The following is an 18689-nucleotide window of genomic DNA, read 5'->3' as shown; positions in this document are numbered from 1 at the left end:
TTTTTAAAATACGTGCCTGCCTTCATTTATTGGAGAGTTCCGCAGTCTCCATTTCGTTATGCAAACTTCAGATAAGAATCTTAGAATAGTCTCGTAGCTTTAATAATTCGTTTTCTTGACTTTAACTGTAGCCTTATGGTTGGTTTAAAAAATCAAACGTTGGGACAGACTCTTATTCTATACCTTTCCACCTCTCTTCTCTCGGTATACAGCAGTAAATAAACAGTACGGTACAGTAATACAAAAACAGATCTTTACGTTTTCTTAATGCTGTTTATTATTTGGTATAGAAAAACCTAAGCCCGGCCATTTAGTGCCGAATAAAAACACACAGGCCAAGAGTACATATGAGCTTAGGGACACACCAGATTAAAATGGTTGAATTATTTCGGTTGTCATCAACTGATGTGGTCAGCAGGTTCGGCAGCATATTTAATAATAGCCGTAGCCATATGCGTTGTGATAGGCGGGCACGTATCCTTTGGCGTAACCGTATGTTGGAACTATAGCAACAACAATCGTTAGTCTACAAATGATTGAAGATTGTGGAGAATTTCCAATCGAATTTTACCGCCATATCCATGACCGTATCCATAACCTTTGCCGTAATGGCCTCCGTAATAGCCTCCATAACCAGCACCGTGGCCGTAGTAAACTTTGGCTTTTGTCGCCACAGTCACAGCCAAGAACATCAAAGCGACGATGAGCAAAGTCATCTAAAATGAAAAATAATAAAAACATGTAAATGTCAAAATGTAAAGTCTTTGAAATCAAATTCACTTTGAAGCTAATATTAGCCATGTTTAAAGATTCTGAATAGTCGGGACGATACAAATTTCAAACTCGAAAATGAATGCGGTTGAAGTTGTTGTGACGATCCGGTCTGAACATCCTTCCTTTTATACAGAAACCGTTTCCATTTCCGAAGAGCTAGCGCCTTTCGCGGAGAAAGTGAAACTCACGGAAATTTGCCCTCATAAGCCTTGCTATTGGCCTCCATTAGTCCTGAAATAGAGACAAAGTTCCATTTATAGAGTCTACCAATTTTGTCTGTATAGAAATAACAGCTATCTATTAGCGTATATAGTTTACTTGGAAAAATCCAGACCGGGTAAAGCGCTTGTGATTTTTTTCTAAAGCCAATAAAAATGATGTTATACCAACTTTTATAGAATTATTATGCTGTGCAGACAGGAGTTGATTCATTGGTTGAACCTTATACTAAGAATTAACTGATGAGGAACATTTTTAGCATTGATTTAACTCGCTGTCTAAACATTAACTCGCTTGACAGCTGTTTTCTCTTGCATCACGATTCAACACTTTCATTCACAGATATTTACCATCTGGTATATGTTTTAGCGCATATCGGTCGTACCTGGTTTTCACTGGTACGGTCGATCTAGAAAGTATTCGCCGGACGTCCCAGGACTGTAATATTATTCCCATTGACTAGGGTTTCCCATTCATAAAATATGTAGCCTATTATATACTATACTACACTCTACTATGTCGCCGATTGTATCGTTCTCTTTTACGCATTTTCTCCATAAACTTGGTTATAGCTGCTGGCGTATAGGTCAGTTATATTTGCACAAGAGTACAACGGAATGCGCGAGTACATACATCATAACCTGAAATTTCGATCATTAATAATATACCATTTTGTCCAACCGTCATGTCCCGGTTTCATTTTGATGCAACTACTTCGCAATTAATTAATAGTGATAATATGTTTTATGATTTTTAAATTATGATTTGGGTAGCTCGCATGCGTCCTGTTCTAACGGATTTATTTTGATCCAGAAATCAATATAGTTCTGCTTAAATTTTACATTGTGTTATTACTTGGCGAGTGAATTAGAATTGTACTTTTTTTAATAAGTGTATTTTGTTAGAAAATAAGCTAGCAGACAAAAAGTTACAATCAAGATTACATGTATACACAGTCTCCGAGCATAATAATGGTGTACAACTAAATAGATTTCAGAGGATGTCTCAATATCCGTATCCGTACCCGTATCCTTTACCAAAACCTGGATTTCAATTTAAAACGGTGAATTTAAATTTAAGAAATTATCATTTCTAATTACAATTTTTCAGTTATACCTCCATATCCTTTTCCATAATGACCACCGTACCCACCGTACCCTCCGTAAGCTGGGTAGCTATAGCCTCCATAGCCTCCATGGCCATAGCCCCCGTAACCATAACCCCCGTAACCGCCGTATCCGTAATACAACTTGACTTTCTTAGCCACAGTCACAGCCACGAACATCATAGCAACGATGAGCAACAAAATCTAAAAATAGAATGGTAAAACGTTCAAAAATGTATGAAAAATAAACTATAACGATTTTTATCAAGTGGTTAAGTGAAATACTTTGAAGTTAGCAGTCATTTTTGGGCGCTGAAATAATAAGATGTGGAAGTTTGCAATGCAAATCTGAATTCACGAGTTGTGGAAGTTGATGTGACGATCTGGTCTGAACGTCCGTTCTTTTATACAACCTAAAGCGGTCGCAGAGAAAGTTAGAGCGGAGCGTGTCAGAAATCTGCGCATTCAAGTGCAGACCAGTTCAGCAGCCTTCAAAACAAAAATTATGGCGAAATTTTAATTTTTACAGTTGCTTGAAGGACCCCTCATACATGTACAAGGAAAAAAGAGAGAGGGAGAAAAAAAGATCTTTTAGTTTTGATATTTTTCCGCACTCCAGCAGTCTTCCCACTCGGATTATCCTTTGATGCAGCCCGAAATGCGTCGTAGTCTCATTAACGGCGTGCGCATTACTACTACGACGACTAGCTGTGTATATACCATGCTCTCCGGTTCCCTGTGTCTCTCTGGCGCGCCGATTAATCTTTTTTTTTTCTTCCTTGTTCGTTATATTTTCTTCTTTCCTTTTTTCCTCCTCTATAGCAGCACACAATCGGGTACACCTTAAAAAAAAATACGATGTCCTCGATCAACTTGCCCTTTATATTAACGTTATTTGGCCAATGAGAGCCGCTCGGCACCGACGTGGCGGTAATTTCAAAACCGATTCGAAAAACGCCGATCAATCTAACGTGGGATTTTCAAATCCTGTCTAGTCCAACTGACTTGTGACGGGTGATAGGCGAACTCCAGCGCCATATTATATACAACAGCTTAAGTTAATTCCAAAAGAAATAAAAGTATTTTAATTAACCCTAAAAGGGAAGGTTTTGGGTATGGTATCTGACTTGAGGTCACGCTCTTACTTCATTGGCTGCCTACTGGGCCTTAATTCGACCGTCTAGTGTTACCGAGTGAACGGCAACCGTCGACTATCGTCAGGGGCTAAGCGTAAGACTAACAGACACAACTTCAGATTGTGACCAGCATGTCGAGAAACCGGGGTTAAATGGGTTACGATCTTTATGATAGACGTCCTTTATAGCAACACGGTGTCTAACAGATCGGGAGGTGAGTTTAGAAGTGAGACAATTATTCTGATTTATTCTTCAGTGTTTGATCGTATGTTATTGATGTTCGTATGTTGATTTGCCATATAGTTAAGACATACATATATAGTAGGAGCATCACAGACATGGAAGGAACTAGGAATCGAACACGGGACTATTTATTTCGATGCGAAGATGATGACCGATGCTCATCGTTGAGTGCACATTTCAATGTGAATTTAATCGAGTCAGGATGGACGACGTCTAATGGACGGCAGTGACGCCTATGACTTTGCGCTTGGCCTAGCGTCGGCCCCAATTGACAACATTGAAGAACATGTTCTTCCCGATGTCAGGTCGGCCGGTAAGCAGAATGAAATATGACAATTCATAGGCCCTAATAACCGTATAGGGCGCATGCACATGGGGTTAAGACCTACCGGCCGGCAGGCAAGAAAATAAATTTAATATCGTCGATAAGGTCGATAAGGTCCACCTTTTTTTTTCTACTTTTTTCTCCCTCTCTGCTTTGAAAATGATCGCCAGCCAGTCTAACATGACCGTCGTCATGTTTTAACCACGTTCCTATGCAGCCCCAGTGTTTTACTTAGTGCATCCACTATACAATAAGACGTCGTCGATAAGGTCCATCATTTACCAGCCCTTCATCGCTGCTATGGTAGACGACAGACGCATCGGCGAACCTAACGTGTGCGTGAAACGACCGAATCCAATCCTCCAAATGCGCCAACCAAACTCTCATGCTCGCAAGATAAGAAGACGGCGGCGAAAAAATAAATAAAATACTAAAATTGGGAGTAAAAGGCCATATACGGACAACATATGAGGACAAAAGGGGAAACAAATCACAAGCAATTTAAAAAAAAATAATTATTATAACGTGACGTAAATGTGTGAATGAATGAATGAATATTTAATAGACTAATAACCAGGGAGACAATACCTGAAAAATAACAAGGTTGTGGTTTTTTTATTTAGCGCTTCGTCGACGTTTCATTTCGATTGAAACATTTTCCGCTCAGCTTGAAAAACGAAAGGAAAATGGAAAATTTGATCAACGACTTATGCGCAGAATTAATTTTTTTTTTTAAATCCAAATTCCGAATTCTATTTATTTAATACACAATCAAATGTTTATTTTATCGTGGCCAGCAGACACCGGCCATCAGGCAGATGAATCTGTTTCGGGTACTGTGTGTGCCGTGTATGGAGAACCCGGCACGTGTTTTTGTTTTTATTGTTTTACCTGCCGGACCAATCGATGTCGAATTGCCAATGTTTGAACATTGACCTACAATAATAGCACAGACCCATTCACTACCAGTGATTTCCCCAAAAGGATTTACCTTGTGCGATCACCTTTACCGTTGAACGCCCCTATAGGGTGGTTGTAACCTACTACGTAATATCAAATGTTGGCGCATATTATAAATAACAGCCGTGCCGTGCCTGGTTTTCACCGGTACGGGACTACATACGTGCGCTCTAGAAATATCCTTCGTACCAGGCACGTAGCAGTATTACCAAAAAGTTTCTAACACCTCATTGACTGTAGATTTCTATTTAAAAAGTGTTATTTTATATCTTTTTTTAATGTCTGCTTTAAATTATTGCCAACAGCGGAGTCCTGAAAGAAAGTCATGTGGAAATTGTGAGCACTCATTAAACAATTATTTTTTTTTCCCCTTTAGGTTACACGCACTTTACTGTGGAAACGGGGATAAAATACAATTTGGATTGGGCTGCATCAGTGTATCTATACTTTAAACGATCCAAAGTATTGGCCAACAATATGCATCCCCATCTGATTTGAATTAATGACGTTCCAGCGTTTGGGTCAAAATGACCGACGTTGTGCCTATCAGCAAACTGGCCCATCAACAAATCAACCAAGTTCGTACCAAAGAGAATGAACATTAAGGTTCAGAAGGTTAAGGTTACATATCGCAGCAATGATTCGCGTAGGTAGACTGGTAGACTCCATAAGAAACTTAAAACCAAAGTAATTGCGCTGAAGAAAAAAAACGATCGGACACTTTCCGATGGCGAACAAGCTAATAGTGTGCTGTTGAGTGTAATGGAAGAAGGAGAAGAGATGGATGAAATATTTAAGATCTTGGCATGATTTGCCATATTGAATTTTTTTAACGATGGGAACGACAGCTTGTTTATTCAAATCAAGCGTTAGCGGTGTCTGATGGACGTGATAAACACTTGAGAGTTTTTTGGAATCATTTTTATTTGTAAAAAGGCGCAGAATTTGGCCAAACGTTGACATAAATTCATAAAGGCTGTAGTGCACGTGGAATTATTGCACGTCTTGCGAAATGTTGAATTTTGGTAGAAATTTCATCTTCGAGTGTGATCCGTAGTCTTAATAGCCGTGCCCGTATCCAGCATGGCCGTAACCTGAAATTCAATTTCATACAGTCACTAATAATAATATAAGATTCAAAGAAATCGTTGCTAATTAGCCTATTACTTAATATTCAATAATTCAAATTCTTTTTTTTTTTCATTCGATCAAAATTATTTGCATACCTTTATATCCATAGCCACCATATCCCTTTCCGTAATGAGGACCGTAGTAGCCTCCGTAAACTGGATAGCCGTAGCCGCCATGGCCCCCGTAACCATAGCCTCCGTACACACCGTACCCACCGTGTCCATAGCCCAAGCCATAGCCCCCGTACCCGTGTTTACCCTTGACTTTGGTCGCCACAGCCACAGCCACAAGCAGAGCAACAAGGATGAGAGTCAACTGTTGAAAATTAAAAATTTTATTAATATCAGACTGAATCTTATCAGCAGAAATGAACACACAATTATTTTGATAAAACTAAATATACCTTAAAGTTTGAAGTCATTGTTGATTTCGAAACGGTATAAGTTTTAAAAAGGTATAAGTTGCTGATGTGGGAGGTCCTGGGGAGTTTGCGACGTTCTGACTAATCCGGTCTGAGGACAGCGTCTTTTATACACAAATTTCATCCTAAAAATGAGAGAAAAACCGGATACGAGCAGAAATTGTTCATGTATATCAAGCACCATGGTACTGTATTACGTAGAAGCTTCCTATGCAGAACGACATATGAGCAGGCCTAAATAGTCGAAACCGCAATGCTATTTAGAAATATGCCAACCGAATAAGGACGAGTGAAAGGAAGCTGAAAAAAAAAACAAAAAAGAAAAGAAAATGATTCGAAACTATGTCGACCGTAAAATTGACTCAAAAGTACTTTGAACGAACAAAGTTGATCCTGCGGGATTCTAAATGGCGCCAATTGTCGACAGAGCACTAGCTGCATCAACTCCAAATTCAAGATGAATTATTTTGAATAGCGCGTTTAATTTAAAAAAAAAGAGGTGTCTAGTATAGTTATGCGAGATATTGACTTGGGACTCGTTGCCCTGTATAACTTACTATGGCGTTAATTATGAATGTTTTGATCCGGTTGAGTGTCGTGCCAAACATGCCAATCCTGCGGAAAATCCCTTATTTCTTTGGTGTCGTCTTTTTCATCGGTGTGTACTGGCCTACCGGTATGCGCCAGTATGGCACTTTGGCCATTTTTCATCGCTAGTCTATTCGGCCATTTTATTTTTTGTCTCTCTTCCTTTAAAAAAAAATAACTATCACGACATCAACCAACAAACAAACAAAAAAAGATTCGAGCAAAAATGGAAAATAGATCCTGAAAAAAATAAAATCAACCCCTTCCTCTCGAAAGAAAATCCTTGAATGTGAAACAAGGAAAGATAAGAATTTGGCGCTTTGCTGTGAATGTGATAGAAGATAATTTGCTTTCTTTTTCTCGGAAAGTAAATGCATAAGGAAGTGGATGATTTTGAAAATGAAAGAATCCTTGGTTAAGAAATATTTAATCCGGCACTTCGCCGTTACGGACGATTACTTCACTTTCAGTTCATTTGGATTTTGACTATAGTTTTATTTGCTAAAATAACGGAGAAATAATCAAGTTACAGAAAATCAGACAGCAATTTTTATGATATAACCCTGTGCAATTTCCAATGAAGCCTCTGCGGAATATTATAGCGCATAATGTCATAATGTCAGCATGATTTGCGTAATTCGATTGGAAATGGTCGGCAACTCGGCAAAGTAACTATATATAGTGTGGCAATCACGCGTGTTTTGATGTCTTCTACTCAGCGTGATTTTGATACCAAAAAGTAGGTTTATTGTCCTTGAAATGTACCACCATATGTCGTCCAAACCGGACGAGCTTTATTGTGCAACTCGTCGAGTCTTTTATGCAATTAGGCATTCAAGCGGTATATTAGATGCGAATGGTCAGCGTGACTTGCAGTTTCTATAATTTAAAAAAAAAATAAAAAAACCTGTTCGGATTGATCTGTTTTGTCTATTTGGGGTCCGCCAGAATATATAGACGAACGGCTGGTGCTATAAATATTACAGCATAGGCAACATGAATGAATCGCCAAACATTTCAGGTTTTCCTCAAATTAGATATTATACTTCATTATTATACCATAATTACGATTTGTTTTTCTTTTCTATAGGGTAGTCCTATTTCATAATTCCAAGTGCGTTTTCCTCAGAGTTAATCATACTAGGAGTGGTTAACGTCATTATCAGTAAAACAAAAAACAACTTTAATTCGTTTTCCATGTTTATTTGGTAGTAATCGACGATGTATGTCGCTATATGCTGACCATTTTGTGCTATACATAAAGGCACATATTAAGCTTTGGGTACATTGCATAAATAATACATATAGAACGGAATTGTTGACTTTTTCAAAATTTCGACTTCGGATCGGATTCAGATTCTCAATAGCCGTGCCCGGCGTATCCATTATCGTAACCTGAAATCAAATTTAAAACAGTCAAGTTATTTCTGCGAGATTCTATCAGAAATGATTATACCTTCGTAACCATAGTCCCCATATGCCTTTTCATAACCACCGTAGCTTCCGTAAGCTGGAGCTGGGTAGCCATAGCCTTTGTACGATGCTGGGTAGCCATGGCCTCCGTATGATGCTGGGTAGCCATAGCCTCCATAGCCTCCATAACCTCCACCGTAGCCGTAGTAAACCTTCTTGGCTTTTGTCGCCACAGTCACAGCCACGAACATCAAAGCGACGATGAGCAAAGTCATCTAAAATATATATAGAATAGAAAAACATGTAAATGTAAAAATGTAAATTCTTTAAAAAAAATAGAAAATTTGATACTTTGAAGCAAATATTAGCCATGTTTAAAGATGAATAGTCGGGGACGAGATGCAAATTTCAACTCGAGCAAGGAATGTGGTTGAAGTTGTTGTGACGATCCGGTCTGGACATCCTTCCTTTTATATACACAAACCGTTTCCTTAACCTATAAGCTACCGCTTTCACGGAGAAAAGTGAAATCTGCGCCTCACGCGAAATTTGCGCGCAAACCTTGCTATTGGCTGCTATTAGTCCTGAAATAAATAGACAAAGTTAATAATCTGTATAGAAATATGCTATATAGCGAAAAGCGTATATAATAGTTTACTGTTGGAAATTCCAGACCGGACAAACGCGCTTCCAAATGTATTGTGATTTTTTTTTTCTGGAGCCAATAAAATGATATTATACCAACTTTTATAGAATTATTATGTTGTGCAAGGCAGAAATCAGGAGTTAATTAACTGGTTTAATCGTAAATACTAGCAAGAATTTACTGAGAAATTTTTTAGCATTAATCCAATACTTGCTGTCTAAACATGAACAGCTGTTTTCTCTTGTACAATTCACCAGCATTCACCGACCATTTACCGTCTGGTATGTTTGAGCGCAAATCGGTCGTACCTGGTTTTCACTGGTACGGTATGCGGTCGCTCTAGAAAGCGTTCTCCTCGACCCAGGACTGTAATATTCCCATTGACTAGGTTTCCCATACATAAAACATGTAGAGCCATATACTATAGTACTATACTCTATATGTCGTGATTGTCGTCCTTTATTATGAATGAATGCCATGGAAGATTGTATCATTCTCTTTTATTATGCATTTTCTTATATAAACTCGAATAATTTTCGGATAGCTCAGTTATATTTGCACAAGAGTACAACGGAATGCGCATATACATACTGTTACTCTTAACTAGGTCAAAAATAACATTTTTAGGATTTTATGCAACTGCTTCGCAATTTCTTTAATAGTAATTTGTTTTATGATTTTTAACTTGGATTTCAGCCGACTACGATTCATACAAGAAACTTCAAAATGCAGCAAAATCAAATAAATTTCGCCAATATTGTTTTGAATTGTATCTCATATTGCTCACGATTATTTTCAATTAATTGTCGCTAAATCCTAAATATGCGATTGCGGAGTATCTGCTGTTCCTATTTAATCGTTAATCTGGTTTTAGCTGAATAATTTTTTTTTTAACTTTTTATTGAACAACATGCGATTGGGTGGCTCTTGCATGCGTCCTGTTCTAACGGATTTATTGTGATCCAGTAATCAATATAGTTCCGCTTAAATTATACATTGTGTTATAACTTGGCAAGTGATAGAATGGTACTTTTTTTTTAAAAGTGTATTTTGTTAGAAAATGCGCTGGCAGAAAAAAGTTACACTCGAAATTACACACATAGTCTCCGAGTATAATAATGACGTACAACTAAATAGATATAAGAGGATATTTCAATATCCGTATCCGTGCCCGTATCCTTTGCCATAACCTGGAATTCAATTTAAAACAGTGAATTTAAATTTAAGAAATCATCATTTCTAATTACAATATCAGAGTTATACCTCCATATCCTTTTCCGTAATAACCACCGTACCCTCCGTAGCCTCCGTAAGCTGGGTAGCCATAGCCTCCATAGCCTCCATGGCCATAGCCCCCGTAACCATAACCCCCGTAACCGCCGTATCCGTAATACAACTTGACTTTCTTAGCCACAGTCACAGCCACGAACATCATAGCAACGATCAGCAACATAATCTAAAAATCGAATAGGAAAACGTTCAAAAATGTTTAAAAAATAAATTATAACGATTTATCAATTGGTTAAGTGAAATACTTTGAAGTTAGCAGTCATTTTTGGGCGCTGGAATAAAATGTGGAAGTTTGCAATGCAAATCTGAATTCACGAGTTGTGGAAGTTGATGTGACGATCCGGTCTGAACGTCCGTTCTTTTATACAACCCAAAGCGGTCCGAAGAAAGTTAGAGCGGAGCGTGTCAGAAATCTGCGCATTCAAGTGCAGACCAGCCCAGCAACCTTCAAAACAAAAATTATGGCGTTGACTATAACTAGGCTACTTACTTATCTACTTAGTCGAAATTTTATAATTTTAACAGTTGCCTTGGAGGATCCCTTATGAGGACAAAGGGGAAACAAACACCAGCAATAAAAAAATACACATGTTTACACGTATAACGCAGCGTAACTGTGTAGGCCTAATTAAATGAATGAATATTCAATAGATAATAACCAGGGAAACTCAGAAAACAAGGTTGTGTTTTTTGTTTGTTATACTATTACCTACACATTTAGCGCTTGGTCGCTCGACGTTTGATTCGACTGAAATATTTGGAACGCTGCCTATTGCAAATTAAGAATTTAAAAAATGGGAAGGTTTATCACTTATGGTTATGGATTAAGAGTCGATTAAAGAAAGAATCTAAATTCCGAATTCAGTTTATCGATGAACAATCAAATGTTTATTTTTCGTGGCCACTAGGTATAGCAGGCAAGAGCATCGAAGAGCATAGGCAGATGAATATGTTTCGAGTACCGGCCGTGTGCCATGTATGGAGAACCCGGCACGTGTTATTGTTTTGGTTTTACGTGGACCAATCGATGCTGCCAAATTGTCAATGTTTTAACATTGACCTACAAATAGCACTGACCCATTCACTACCAGTAATTCGCCCAAGGATTTTACCTTGTGCGATCACCTAAGTTACTACTGAAAGCCCCTATAGGGTGGTTGCATACCTACTACGTAATATTATATGTTGGCGCATATGAATAAAGGTCGTACCTGGTTTTCACTGGTACGGGACTATACAGGTGCTCTAGAAATATCCTTGGTACCAGACACGTAGCTGTATTACCATAAAGTTTCTTACATTGATGACTGCATGTAGGTTTCTATTGAAAAATGTTTTTGTATCTTTTTTTAAATGGCTGCTGTAAATAATTGCCAACAGGCGTCCTGAAAGAAAGTCCTGAAGAAATTGTGAGCACTCATTAAACAATTATTATTTTTTTTCCCCCTTTAGGTTACACGCACTTTATACTGTGGAAACGGGGCTGCAATACAATTTCGATTGGGCTGTATCTAGACTTTTAACGATCCAAAGTATTGGCCAACAATATACATCCCCACCTGATTTGAATTAATAACGTTCCAGCGTTTGGGTCTAAACTAGTTCATTCAGTTCGTTTATCCAACAACAAAGTAGAATTTTGATTTCATCGAAAATCGTGTAAATACTAACTAGGATGACAAACGATCCGACACTTCTGATGGCGAACAAGCTATAGTGTGCTGTCGAGTGTGATGGCAGAGAGAGAAGAGATGTAGTACAAAATATAAAAACCTGGCATGATTTGCCTTATTTGATTTTTTTTTTAATGAAGTGAACGAAAGCTTATTTGAAGTGTTTCAATCAAGCTTTTTCGGTGTCTGTAAGACGTGATAAACTCTTGAGATTTTTTTGGAATCATTTTTATTTGTAAAAACGTGCGGATAAACTGGCCAAACATTTACGTAAATACATAAAGGCTGTATAGAGCAGGTGAAATTATTGTCTTGCGTAAATATGTTTAATACCGAATGTATTACGTCTTTCAAAAATGTTGAATTTTGGTAGAAATTTCATCTTCGGGTGTGATCTGTATTCTTAATAGCCGTACCCGTATCCATGACCGTAACCTGAAATTCAATTTCAAACAGTCAATAATAATAATAATAATAATACCAGATTGAAAGAAATTGTTTCTAATTTAACTAATAGTTACTATTCAATAATTCAAATTCTTTTTTTTTTTCATTCGATTAAAATTATTTGCATACCTTTATATCCATAGCCACCATATCCCTTTCCGTAATGAGGACCGTAGTAGCCTCCGTAAACTGGGTAACCATAGCCTCCATAGCCTCCGTATCCACCGTACCCACCGTACCCAGCGTGTCCATAGCCCAAGCCGTAGCCCCCGTAACCGTGGTAACCCTTGACTTTGGTCGCCACAGCCCCAGCCACAAGCAGAGCAACGAGAATGAGTGTCAACTATTGAAAATTAAAAATGCTATTATTATCATACTGAATCTCATCACACAAATAAACACACCATTTTATTTTTATATAATTAAACGAAATATACCTTAAAGTTTGAAGTCATTGTTGATTTCGAAGCGGGAGCTCACGAAAAGGTATAAGTTGCTGATGTGGGAGGTCCTGGTGAGTTGGCGACTGTCTGACTAATCCGGTGTGAGCGCAGCGTCTTTTATACACAGCCGTTTTCATCCTGGAAGTGAGCGAAAAACCGGATACGAGCGGAGTCAGGGGAAAACCTTGTTTATTTAAAAACTGTCTATGTATTACCAAGCACCTGGGTACTGTATTACCTATAGAGGCTTCTATGCAGAACGACATATGAGCAGGCCTAAATAGTCGAAACCGCAATGCTATTTAGAAATATGCCAACCGAATAAGGACGAGTGAAGGGAAGCTGAAAAAAACAAAAAAGAAAAGAAAATGATTCGAAACTTTGTCGACCGTAAAATTGACTCAAAAGTCCTTTGTACGAACAAAGGTGATCCTGCGGGATTTTAAATGGCGCCAATTGTCGACAGAGCTCTGCATCAACTCCAAATTAGAAATATAAATGATTTTGAATAGCGCGTTTGATTACCAAAGAAAAAAAAGAGGTGGCTAGTATAGTTGTGCGAGATATTATGACTTATTGGTGACCTTGGCGTGGGGCTTGGTGCCCTCTATAACTCACTCAGATCTTTTCTTGGCGTTAATTATGAATGTTTTGATCCGGTTGAGTGTCGTGCCAAACATGCCAATCCTGCGGAAAAAAAACCCTTATTTCTTTGGTGTCTTTTCCACGACGGTTCACTGTACCGGCCTACCGGTGTGCGCCGGTATGGGACTTTGGCCATTTCTCATCGAGTCTATTCGGCCATTTTATTTTTTGTCTCTCTTTCTTTACAAATAACTATCACGTCAACAAACAAACAAAGATTTAAGCAAAAAGCAAAAATAGAAACTGCAAAAATAAAATCACTCCCTTCCTCTCGAAAGCAAATCCTTGAATGTGAAACAAGGAAAGGTAAGAATTTTTGGCGCTTCGCTGTAATAGTAGATAATTTGCTTTCTTTTTCTCGGAAAGGATATAAGTATAAGGAAGTGGATAATTTTGAAAATGAAAGAATCCTTTGTTGTGAAATATTGTGTCCAGCACTTGGCCGTTTCCGGCTTAGCAGTTGGATTTTGTAGTATAGTTTTATTTGCTAAAATAACGGAGAAATAATCGAGTTAAATGAAATTTCATGGGTCGATTTATATTCATCCGTCTCATACGATGTTGAATGCTTTTGTCGTTAATAGTCGTGTCTGTTCAAGACAAGGATTGGATCGATAGGACTGGGGAAATCCCGGAGAAAGAGCGCTAATATTAAATTGGGCTAGAATTTTTCATTGCGCACGAATGGCTTGCCGCTTCGTAATTTTTACCGTAGCAGTAAAATATGGCAATCAGACAGCAGTTTGAATGATAACCCTGTGCAATTTCCAATGAATAAACCTCTGCGGGATAGCGCATAATATCTGCGCGTCAGCACGATTTGCGTAATATAATACGCTTGGAAATCAATTGGTAATTCGGCAAGGCAAGGTAACTATAGTATGGCAATCACGTCTTTTGATGTCTTCACCTCAATCAGCGTGATGATGTTGATACCAATAAGAAGTAGGCTATTGTCCTTGAAATGTATATTTCACCATTTGTCCAAACGGGACGAGCTTTCTAGTGTCACTCATCTAGCCTTTTATGCAATTAGGCATTCAAGTGGTAGATGCATATGGTTAGCGTGACTTTCAGTTTCTATAATTAAAAAAACAAAACAAAAAAAAACCTGTTCTGATTTTTGTCTTTTGTCTATTTGGGGCACGCCAGAATACATAGGCGAACGGCTGGTGCAATAAATACAGCAGCATAGACAAGAAGAATGAATTACCAAAAATGTCAGGTTTTCCTCAAATCCATTTGCCTAGGTATTACAGTTCATTATCATCCCATTAACGATTTCTTTTCTTATTCTTTAAAGTCCTATTTCATATAGCCGATCGCTTGTTCCTCAGAGTCAAAATCATGCTAGCCCTATATGAGTTAACGTCATCAGAAGAAAACCACTTTAATTCGTTTTTCAAGTTTATTTGGTAAGTAAACGACGATGTATGCCGCTATGCTGACCATTGTGTGCTATACATAAAGAAAGGCACATAATAGGCTTTGGGTATACATTGCATAAATACATAATATAGTCTGTAGCGCACACAGAATGAAAAGTTGAATATTTCAAAATTTCATCTTAAGATCGGATTCAGATTCTCAATAGCCGTACGGTTCGGCGTGTCCCTTATCGTAACCTATGAAATCAAACTTAAAACAGTCAAGTTATTTCTGCGAGATTCTATCAGAAATGATTATACCTTCGTAACCATAGTCTCCAGCATATCCCTTTTCATAGCCACCGTAGCTCCCGTAAGCTGGAGCTGGGTAGCCATAGCCTTTGTACGATGCTGGGTAGCCATGGCCTCCGTACGATGCTGGGTAGCCATGGCCTCCGTATGATGCTGGGTAGCCATGGCCTCCGTAAGCTGGGTAGCCATAGCCTCCATAGCCTCCATAACCTCCACCGTAGCCGTAGTAAACCTTCTTGGCTTTTGTCGCCACAGTCACAGCCACGAACATCAAAGCGACGATGAGCAAAGTAATCTAAAATATACATAGAATAGAAAAACATGTAGCCTAAATGTCAAAATGTAAATTCTTTAAGAAATAGAAAATTTGATACTTTGAAGCTAATATTAGCCATGTTTAAAGATGAATAGTCGGGGACGAGATGCAAATTTTCAACTCGAGCAAGGAATGTGGTTGAAGTTGTTGTGACGATCCGGTCTGGAATATCCTTCCTTTTATACAGAAACCGTTTCCATTTCCGAAGAGCTGTAGCGCTTTCATCGCGGAGAAAAGTGAAATCTGCCTCAGGAAATTTGCGCGCAAACCTAAGTCATAATATGAATACCATATGCCTGTTTCGTGTACAATTATTTTTGGCTGGAACCAAATTTTATCGGTGTTAAAATAGCACAGTATAAAATGAACATTGGAATATCGACTTTTTGGAGCTTATAATCTTCCCTTGGTGTAAGAATGTCACTAATTGTTACATAAAAGTTAAATGCGCATATAGCGAGGGCTTGATTTGAACTGGTAGCTTTACCAAGAACCGACAACACTTTTAGCATTGACCCACTTGTACACGCGCACCACCCGTTTATAGTTCTTTTCTCTTGCATCAAGATTGCCAATAACGCACTCCGCGTTACACTTGCTAGCTTGTTATAGCGCATAATGGCCGTACCCGGTTCGCACTGGTACGGTCGCTCTAGAAAGTAATGGTTCCAGGTCTGTCGTATAACATATCCATTATACGTTTCTTTCTTCTATCCGCGCGTTGGTTTTACTATACTGACTATATAGTTTTCTAAAATGTAAAATATTCGTGCCAAACTCTCTGTGATTGTCTTATTCATGAATGAATGTCAGCGAAGATTGTATCGCTTGACGCATTTTCGTTAAAACATTCCAAATGTTGGCTCATAGCTTTTAGCTGACTTTCTAACACCAGACAAATAGACGACAAATTTAAAATGTCAGTTATCCTTTTCCAGTTCTTGTATATAACCCAAAAAACTTCAAGTGCTCATAACTTTTGAAATTTATTTTGGTGTTTGGCCGTTTTTCTTATCATCTAAAATTCTCGTGAAAAATATGTAGCATTTGATCTGCCTATCACCGCGTGCTGTCTTGTTCCACTTTCAGCAATTACTGTAAAAAAATTGCGAATTTCGAAAATTATGATCGGACCTTCCAATATTATTTCGGGAAGATTATTGTTCATTAACATTATACCATATTGCGCACAATTTTCCTGATCGACCAATTTCAGTGCTTTAATGTTTTTTTGCAGCTAATTGATATAGACTATCAATTCGACTGATACTGAGCGTATTATAGATTGAATTTCAAATTTTATCAAATATTTTTTAGCTATACATTTGTGATGCGGCGCCTCGGAGTAGATAGGGAAAATGTAATAAACACCTAACAATGCTGTTAAGATTGAAATTTTTACTTACGTTTTTTTTTCATCCAGTATAATTCAAATAGTTCTGCTCTGCTTTAGTGAATTAATTGGAATGAATACGTGTTCCTGTACGACGTAGTAAATTATTACAGCGAAATGAAAACGAATTATTACAGAGAGAAACAGTGAAATTCAAACTTTTTTAAAAAATTAGTGTATTGGTCGAAAAGTGAGAAAACTGACAGATTATTGCATCGATAAGAAAACAGACTTGTTTATGAGCTTATAGCGGTGCAATTACGTACATCAAATGAATATTATGATGAACTGTAAAAGTCATTCAAGGCCCATATCCGAAGTTTTAATAATAGCCGTATCCGTTGCCGTAACCTGGAGTTATCAATCGCAATCAGTCAATTTAAATTCACGAAATCATCATTTCCTTTTCTAATGTCTTCTTATTGATCAAAACAATTTTTACCTCCATATCCTTTTCCGTAATGACCACCGTACCCACCGTAGCCTCCGTAAGCTGGGTAGCCATAGCCTCCATAGCCTCCATGGCCATAGCCCCCGTAACCATAACCCCCGTAACCGCCGTATCCGTAATACAACTTGACTTTCTTAGCCACAGTCACAGCCACGAACATCATAGCAACGATCAGCAACATAATCTAAAAATCGAATAGGAAAACGTTCAAAAATGTTTAAAAAACAAACTATAGCGATTTATCAATTGGTTTAGTGAAATACTTTGAAGTTAGCAGTCATTTTTGGTCGCTGGAATAATAAGATGTGGAAGTTTGCAATGCAAATCTGAATTCATGAGTTGTGGAAGTTGATGTGACGATCCGGTCTGAACGTCCGTTCTTTTATACAACCTAAAGTGGTAGCGGAGAAAGTTAGAACGGAGCGTGTCAGACATCTGCGCATTCAAGTGCAGACCAGCCCACCAGCCTTCAGATCAACTACGGAGTCAACTAAGTCCTGACATAAGTCTAATTTTAGCAGCTGAAGGACGCTTGAAACAAAAAGTAACTAAAAATGAGTAAACCAATATTGGATGGGCTATTACCCAAAAATCAAATCAAATCAAATCAGGTTGTGTTTAAAATGTATGCATCTATATTTGGCAGTCGAGTTTCTAATCCAGTATTATCGGATGTCATCTGCAAATTTTCCATTCGAAATTGAGAAATCAATTTGCCATTAGATCATTTCACCATTCGATGATTTTTACATGCACTCGAGTGCTTTACCCTCATTTTACCAGCAATGACCCACAAACATGCTGGACTGTTTCACCCGGTTCCACCTGCTGTTTTCTCTTTTAGCAAATGCACCAATAACGCATCATTCGTTATATAGTTAAATAGCGTATAACTCTGCTTGCGATTCTTTACCAGCAGTCACTGCAGTCAGCCATTCTTCATTCCAGCCAAAGACAATAGCACTTTCCGCCATCAACCCGCATCAACCCACATTTTACAAAGGTGAAACATTTTTTTTTTGTCAGTAAGGCCTTCGCGAAAGAAAGCGCATCGCCCGTGTCAGCATTCGCCTGGTACGGCTCGGGAACGGTCGGCGGTGTGACAATCACGTGATCTAAACAGCATTTGTTCCTTTTCGCATACCGATTGTTATAATGTTGGGTCGCTGTTTCGCGGGGAATTATTCGAAAGATCGTTCTACACTTGTTTATAGTCTCCTGTCGAAATGAATAAGGGGAGATATGCAAAACATGCTTTCGCTTTCGTTCGGCGGAAAGTGTAGAAGGCCAATACCATGAAAAAGAAGCATGATTGTCATTCACAGTTATATTAGTCTACGGAGAATTAGAATGAAAAACTCGATCTGAATCGTGTTCGAAATTCAACATCT

At 38.2% G+C, this 18689-nt stretch overlaps 3 protein-coding genes and 1 long non-coding RNA gene across 13 annotated transcripts; all 4 read right to left on the bottom strand.

Annotated features, from left to right (window-relative positions):
• Nucleotides 1–253: 253 nt before the first annotated feature.
• Nucleotides 254–889, bottom strand: LOC124350185 (keratin-associated protein 21-1-like). Its single transcript, XM_046801229.1, has 3 exons — nt 781–889; nt 572–716; nt 254–503 (listed from the first exon to the last, which is right to left on the bottom strand). The coding sequence occupies exons 1-3, from the start codon at nt 799–801 to the stop codon at nt 433–435; spliced, it is 237 nt and encodes a 78-aa protein (XP_046657185.1). The 5' UTR covers nt 802–889; the 3' UTR covers nt 254–432.
• A 4781-nt stretch (nt 890–5670) lies between these two features.
• On the bottom strand, nt 5671–6416 carry LOC124350182 (keratin-associated protein 19-2-like). Its single transcript, XM_046801227.1, has 3 exons — nt 6297–6416; nt 5989–6208; nt 5671–5856 (listed from the first exon to the last, which is right to left on the bottom strand). Exons 1-3 carry the CDS (start codon nt 6312–6314, stop codon nt 5822–5824), a joined length of 273 nt encoding a protein of 90 aa, XP_046657183.1. The 5' UTR covers nt 6315–6416; the 3' UTR covers nt 5671–5821.
• Nucleotides 6417–6513: 97 nt separating this feature from the next.
• Nucleotides 6514–7097, bottom strand: LOC124350488. Its single transcript, XR_006921018.1, has 3 exons — nt 6872–7097; nt 6687–6758; nt 6514–6614 (listed from the first exon to the last, which is right to left on the bottom strand). It is a non-coding gene; the product is annotated as an uncharacterized LOC124350488 (long non-coding RNA).
• Nucleotides 7098–8089: 992 nt separating this feature from the next.
• LOC124350144 (neuropeptide-like protein 28) lies at nt 8090–17703 on the bottom strand. Of its 10 annotated transcripts, none has more exons than XM_046801167.1 (5): nt 15513–15605; nt 15253–15433; nt 10267–10290; nt 8359–8487; nt 8090–8297 (listed from the first exon to the last, which is right to left on the bottom strand). In XM_046801167.1, the coding sequence occupies exons 1-5, from the start codon at nt 15531–15533 to the stop codon at nt 8263–8265; spliced, it is 390 nt and encodes a 129-aa protein (XP_046657123.1). In that variant the 5' UTR covers nt 15534–15605; the 3' UTR covers nt 8090–8262. The 10 variants fall into 10 exon arrangements, with proteins under 10 accessions (XP_046657123.1, XP_046657127.1, XP_046657125.1 ...); XM_046801171.1 differs by having other exon boundaries at nt 10267–10299; nt 15331–15433; nt 15513–15548; XM_046801169.1 differs by lacking the exons at nt 15253–15433; nt 15513–15605 and adding exons at nt 12585–12714; nt 12809–12922.
• Nucleotides 17704–18689: the final 986 nt, after the last annotated feature.

The sequence above is a fragment of the Daphnia pulicaria genome, chromosome 7 (genome assembly GCF_021234035.1).
Source record: "Daphnia pulicaria isolate SC F1-1A chromosome 7, SC_F0-13Bv2, whole genome shotgun sequence".
Classification (NCBI taxonomy): domain Eukaryota; kingdom Metazoa; phylum Arthropoda; class Branchiopoda; order Diplostraca; family Daphniidae; genus Daphnia; species Daphnia pulicaria.
This window is presented reverse-complemented; position numbering and strand designations above follow the sequence as displayed.